Source organism: Macadamia integrifolia, chromosome 7 (genome assembly GCF_013358625.1).
Source record: "Macadamia integrifolia cultivar HAES 741 chromosome 7, SCU_Mint_v3, whole genome shotgun sequence".
Lineage (NCBI taxonomy): Eukaryota > Viridiplantae > Streptophyta > Magnoliopsida > Proteales > Proteaceae > Macadamia > Macadamia integrifolia.
The window spans coordinates 2,109,966-2,116,984 of record NC_056563.1 but is presented as its reverse complement, the minus strand read 5'-3'; the positions used below and the strand labels follow the sequence as shown (position 1 = coordinate 2,116,984).

The window sequence follows — 7,019 nt, the reverse complement described above, 5'->3', positions numbered from 1 at the left end:
AAAAAAAAAAAAAAAAAAAACTGATTTTGTTCCCCCTTTGGTATGTAGCCTATTTGGCTTAGGCTAGTTCCCCCCCTGGTTCTTTTGGGTTTGTTCCTTTTCGGTTTGTTATCTCCACCCCCCCATCATATTTTCTCCTTGGTAATGAATTTATTTATTCATCCAAAAAAAGAAAACCAACCCCTCCAATTCAAGATTGGTCAAGTTGGAATCGTTTTTAAGTCTCCAATGAGTTATGTGGCATGGGCCAAATTTTTTTAGGTTTTCTATTGTAAAAGGCCAATTCTTTAAGGTAAAAAATAAGGTTGAGTCCTATACGAGATTAGGTGTTAGTTTCTATTTCCAAAGTTCGAGTCTATCTAAGGCAAGGTTATAAATATATTTACAGCGCTACGCCCTCACACACGATTGGATAATTGAACAGAAGCTTTGCTTTGTTTGTTTATGTGGTGATTCAGTAGAATCCCTGGTAGAGATTCCAATCTGAGAATCAGGTGGTGATTCCTGATTCCTATGCCTCTCATCTTCTTCAATTTTTCTTTTCCTTCAATCAACCAAGAATCTTTCCTAATTCAAATAGGGTTTCAAATCTTTGAACCTGATCTTTCCTTATCTGCTCAAAGATTCCTGCAGTTATGGAACAGTTTCTTTTCATCTTCTGTCACTGGTATGTGGATGACCTTTAAGATAACACACTAGTATATCTTGGAACCCTTAAGAAGTCAGGTAAGTGCTTAATGAAGAATTTATTGGCTCTTAAGAGAGGAGCTCCTGATTTAAAAAAATTCCAGCAAAGGAACCTACATCAGAAATCCTAGCTATATTATCTTTCTTGGGCTGAACTTGTGTGTTTGCACTCAATTTATCTCCTACTGTACCGAATTTTAAGATCATTACTAATATATTTTATAAAATTGACAGGGTCCTGGATTCTGGAACTTGACCAGCAGCATTGGATTGGCTGTTTGGAGGCCCTCAATTATTCGAATTGAGACTTTACAGAAGCTGCATTCCTATTCCTACCCATGTTAAAAGTTTCATGGAGCTTGTGAATAGGTCACACCCCAGGTCATAGCATTGCTCCTGCACAAATGCGCAATCCCAACTCTTACAGATTTGGTGAAAGGCACATGTCAATGTTTAGGAGTTGCAGCATAACACAAAAACATACTTTTCCAAATCCAAATCCAAATCCGATTCCAGAGAACAAATGGAATGCTAGTATTCCTCCTTGAGGCACTCTATAGTAGACATTACGAACCACTTTAGCTTTGCACACACGTGTGCACTTCTACAAAAAGACCAGAAATAAACAACCCATACTTCAATTCCTCGAGCAGTAGAATCCAATAAAAGAAGAATCCCTTGGATGTGCACACAAACAGGAATCATCAGAGGCTTAAAGAAAGACATTACCGTTTTCACTGCGGACAGTTCTTTCATTATTCTCGGGTACATTTTCTTCCAAGAACAACTGAATTGACCTCCAATAGTGGTCGCCCCCAGCAAGCCACGTGTCCATGTGCATACCAGTGGGGAATTCAACAAAAGTACACCGCCTGTTATGTGTGGCTGCTTTTACATAAAGCATCTGCATGTGAGATGGGGGAACCATCTCATCTTGCAATCCAGAAAGAAATAGGATTGGCTGCTTGATCTGCAGTAAGTTCAAAAGACCCAGTGAAGACAACAAGATAAATGAGCATAATATGCTCAAAAGAAAGCTTCTTCACATGGTTGGCAGTCAGAAGAATTACAAAGGCTGCAGATCAATATTTTCTATGAAGATGCAAACTCACCTGTCCAATAATATCAATTGTACTCCACGGTGAACGTACAAGACAATTGAGAACCTTGGGGCCTTTAGAACCACTGCCTCCAATAAACCACTTGAGGAAGGGGAACAAAACTCCAGCCAGATCTAGGATGGACGTAAATGTGTTCTCCAATATCAGAGCAGCAACCTGCAATACAGAAGACATATTTACAAGCTGATACATAACAGGTAAACATAAATCATATGTAACTACTTAAGGTAAACCACTGAAATTGATGCTGCAGTCATCAAAGCTAGAGTTAGTGCAAAAGTCGTCGAAGACAACATACTAACATAGCATGCTAAGAAGCTACCTAGCAGAATTCCAACAGCTAGAGCAGTGGCCACTTGATCATATTGAATGTTCTCAAATTAGAAAAATTGAAGAATGTTATTTAATCTATCTGATTGGCAGGACTCTGAGAGGAAAGGAGAGGAAGAGAAGGGAGCAATAGGAAAAAATTAAAGAACTTATAGCAAGAAAAAAATGTACATACAAAAGAATGAGATTTTGTGAGAACTAGCAGACCTTCATAGCTAACAGAAGACAAGTGCAGTAACAATTTTATACTATGAAGTGCAATTAAATTAAGCACAATATATATGGAACAAGGAACAAGACCTCTGTAGCAGTCCATCTTCAAGGGGTATCAATACATGCTCAGCAAACAATGGTACAATACTCACATTTCTGCACTTCTCTCCGAATGGATACAGCTAATCAGTAATAGAATATGCAAGCCCATATGGTCATTCCACTTGAAACTTCGGATTGCACTGCACAATCCTGTACTACACTCATAGTTCAAGGTTTCGCTGAAATTTCGTGAAATATTATGGTTTCAACAATTGTCAAAATTAATTTTGAACAATATGGAAATATTGCAGTTTTTTTGTTACAATTTTGCTGTTTCAGTGAAATTTCAACAAAATGTATCTTTTTGACCGAAACAATTCATTCTTTTAATATAAAATGTCAGGTTTCAAACGAAATAGGTCGAAATTTTGACCCATTTTGTTCACTTTGCCGGTTTCAATAGATAGGGTTGATTTTTTGCCAAATCACTCTCATGCAAGCATAGAACAAGTTGTGAGGCCATAGTCGAATGCATCAGAAGCAAAGATTTGCTACATTTGTGGAAGATTTGTGCAAGAATTTCAATTTTCCCAAAAAACGAAAAATTTGGCAAAAAATAGGGTAGATACTTGGTGGTTGGCCTTAGAAAATGTATACAGCAATGTACAACATATACTACCAACTTAAGGGAAGTATAATCAAACTATCATTTTGCCACTTTCTTTCAATGTAAGGATTCCATTAAATTTAAAGGGCCAAAAATAGGGTTTCCTAGAAGTTTCAGGACCTAATTTGGGCATTTGGGCATCAAAACCCTCACTCAGAACAAACCATCAAAACCTTCAAGGTTTTCACTAAAATTTCGTGGTTTCACGAAATATTTCAGTTTGGAGCATGGTTGAAACCTGGAATTATGACTACACTTGCAAATAGTCAAAAGTTCAGAATCTCCCACTCAAAGACAAATTCTTTCCCCTTCTACTTCAACATCATATCTCCCATGTTCTTCTCAGTGTTTCTCCTTTGAGGCTTTGAATCCCTTCAGGGCTTCTCCATATCTTTTACAGCCTTATCTGCAAGAGGGAACCCCACACTTCATACTATTGCAGGCCCCTATTGAAAGAATGGTATCTTAGATCCCATGGATAACTATAAGTATTCACATAATGCAGGTCCGGCAACAACTCAATTATATTTATTAGTCCATTCTTGGAAACAATTTCCAACCTTTTAATTAAACTATTTGCCAAAAGGTTTAATCACCCAAACATAGGTAATCATCCACAAGTAACAAGTTAAAACTCAGTATAGGGGAAGTTGAGAAGGATAAGCTTCTGAACAAATCATAATTCAAAATTCATAACTCCAATACTCGAGGTGGTGAATAGTAAAGATCCTCTACCAGGAATACAACCCTTTTTTCCACAACGAGACAGATCAAATTATTATCAGTCATTCACTGAATCGAAACGCAAAAAGTTCAGAAATTGAATAGACTGTCAAATTGCTGAGTACAAAACTAAACCCCAACTGAGCCGAAGGAAAAGACAATTTACTTCGCAAGGTTATCTAGTATCTGTTTTTTCTTTAGCCCTATATAAAAGAAACAAATTATCCTCCAAAGAAATACCTAAACCCAAGACCTTAAATCGAGAGCAAACTTTGGCAGGTTCAACCTGTTCAGACCATATCAAAACCATATACACTGCCAAAGTTATAAACAAGTCTTAAAACAGCAAAAGTTTTTCCCCTTGTCCCTTGGTAGTTGGTACCCTAATTAATATAAGTAAACTACCTCCACACAGATCAGCAGACATTAAGCAAATCAAAACTTACAATCTCATTCCCCACCCCGAGATTTTTTTATTTTTTTATTTTTTTTTTGGGTTGGGGGGGGGGGAGAGGAGGTGGGGGAAGGGATTTAAATCTCGGGAATCAGATCGGTCTCCATTGATACTGTTCCGTATTGATCCGTATCAGTCAGTTTTACCCCTAATTTTTTTTAAAAAAAAAGGGTTTCTCTTTAATGATTTTACCCTTGATCCAATACCAATACCTAATCCAAGATCGGCCAGGTATCGGGCAATACAATCCGGCTGATCTGATACCGATATTTAGAGCTGAGGGGGAAAAACTGAAAATTCAAATGGGAGAAAACTGCAAATAAAATATGGTGAGAGAACACGGTAATTACCTTATCAGGATTGTTTTTGGCAAGCACGGCTCCAACTGCTCCTCCAAGTGACCTTCCGAAAACAACTATTCTTAATGTGTCAATGTCAGTTCGTTGGGTTAGATGATCCAACGCGGCCTAACCAAAAGCAACAGAAGCAAATGATCAACGCCATAGATAGAACACAAAAGAGTTGTATAATTAAAGATAATGGCCTTGTTCACATGAGGATGTAAAGGGCTGTATATTCTCCCTATTTTATATTAGCACATTATCCCCCCCCCCCAACACAACACACACACAAAACCCAAAAAAGGTAAAATTTTTAGCCAGAATGTATCTAAACAGTAGTGCATAATTAGAATTCACTGAAAACATACTCTACTCAACTAGCAAAACATTAGCCCAACTACCAATAAATGGAAGGCCAAAACAGAGACAACACAGACCTGAGCATCCCTTGTAATGCCAAGTTGGGAAGGGTAGCCATCACTTGCTCCATATCTGATGATAAAGAAAGAAAGATTTAAGCTTGTTTAGTGAACTGAGTAGCATGATTTAATGGATATCGACCCAGAGCCATAAACACACCCTCTGTAAGATAGCATGAAGACATTGCATTGCAATCTCTGCAACATTATGCGAACCATTTCAAGACGATGGGCGATATCTCCATGATTAGAGTCAAGGTCTCCCAAAAGAACCTGAACCTAATTAGCTATGCATAAATCGATTAAATAAAATTAAGAATACCAACAATATCATTGGGAATACAGAATTATTAGGATACTGCCGGCATTTTCTTGGAAGAAGAGAATGGTTGGACCTGCAAGACAACTTCACCCTTATAAGCGAAACCATAGTCACAATAATTCAGAACTGATGAGGATGAGAACCAAACAGAAAAAAGACTGACCAAATATGATTTTGGATCACAAATTGTGCAAAGCAACAGAAACTTTCATAGGAATTATCAATGTGCAGGTTGCCATAGACCAGCTAAAACTCTTGCACTCACACACTTCCAATTTTGTTTTTGCACAGAAAATGATACAAATCACCTCCGTGACAATTTCCTAGAGAGAGGTAACCTGGTCCAACTGAAACTTACACATAAGAACAGAAAGTTGGAAACCCCATTGACCCATACTATGGGGAGACTCTAGTGTGTCAATAGCAAACAAGACAGATTATTTATGTTATCTCCAGGACAATTCTCACAACTACCACTCGTTGCACTTTTTCTGTTATCTGCACTGCCACATTATTTAGGATTATAACACCCTTTCGAACAAAATCCATATAATTTAAGGGTTTTTTTATTTTTTTTGGGGGGGGGGGTGGTGGGGGGATTGTGGAGTAACCAGTAGCAGTAACAGGAATTGAATCCGAGCCGCTTAACCCTAACCGTACATACATTTTATTCCGCGGAATTTGATTTTGTAAAAACAAATGAATAAACTTGCAATTCAAATTACCAGACAGAAATGAAGAATAAATGGAACTACAACAATATACTAAACGGAGAGCAACAATCAGAAGGTTAAGCACTCAAGCCCCATCCGTAATCTCAAGTCGCCCATGGAACTTAAAAAAAAAAAAAAAGACGAATCGAGAAATAGAAAATAAAACGCGAGAGATAAAGCTAAAATGAAAATCCCAGAATCCACAGTAGCTCCACGAAAATCCAACTCGAGAACAGAAATGGCTCCAAAGACTAAGATGAATTAAAATTGAAGAATCAGGAGAGATATGAGGGACGGGGAGGGGAGGTATATAGTTTATGCACCTTTGCAATCAGGGAAAAGCTTGATGAACCAGGCATGAAGGCGAATTCCATCGGAGGATCTCAACCAGACGTCCTCGTACTGAAGGCGGAGACGAGCAGGGGTGATCTGGTAGGACTTGGCGAGGCCTGGCAGCACGGGTACATACACCAGCTTCTCCTGAAGCGCCACTAACAGTGCCAGACCCGCCACCATTATCCCTCCCACTCCGTAGAACAACAAACTCACATACGACACCATTATCCCTTCTTCAATTCCGTTTCTTCCTCTCTCTCTCTCTCGCTCAGAGGTCGAAGTAGATAGTGCTGAAGAAGAAACTCAGAAAGAAAGGTTTTGTTCCTTTGGGCTTTGGCATTGGCTGGCTGGACCGCTGGAAAGGAGCCGAAATATTGGAAGAATTCAACTTCTACCGGGGAGCTGTCTTTCCCTTTTCAAAATGACCCCTCCCTTCCTACCCAGTAGTGTAAAGTGTATACCGTCTCATTTACCAAAAAAAAAAAAAGTATACCGTCTCATTCATGCGGTTTGGGGGCGGCGTGGCTATCTTTTTTTTTTTTCTTTTCTTTTTTACCCTTTTTATTCTCAAAACATTGTTTATTTAAAAGTGACTATAAAATGAGAAACCTTAACAAATGGGTCCCACCTATTGGGAGGTGAAAAACAATA

At 38.5% G+C, this 7,019-nt stretch overlaps 1 protein-coding gene across 1 annotated transcript in view; it reads right to left on the bottom strand.

The window, feature by feature from the left end:
* LOC122083179 (alpha/beta hydrolase domain-containing protein WAV2) overlaps positions 1–6,786 on the bottom strand; it is a 9,821-nt gene extending 3,035 nt beyond the window's left edge. Inside the window, exons 1-7 of the mRNA XM_042650887.1 lie at positions 6,356–6,786; positions 5,357–5,392; positions 5,158–5,236; positions 5,016–5,070; positions 4,588–4,704; positions 1,800–1,964; positions 1,417–1,657 (exon numbers count right to left, since the gene is read on the bottom strand). Coding sequence (XP_042506821.1) covers positions 1,417–1,657; positions 1,800–1,964; positions 4,588–4,704; positions 5,016–5,070; positions 5,158–5,236; positions 5,357–5,392; positions 6,356–6,593 — 931 coding nt within the window. The 5' untranslated portion in view covers positions 6,594–6,786. The remainder of the gene's footprint in view (positions 1–1,416; positions 1,658–1,799; positions 1,965–4,587; positions 4,705–5,015; positions 5,071–5,157; positions 5,237–5,356; positions 5,393–6,355) is intronic.
* Positions 6,787–7,019: the final 233 nt, after the last annotated feature.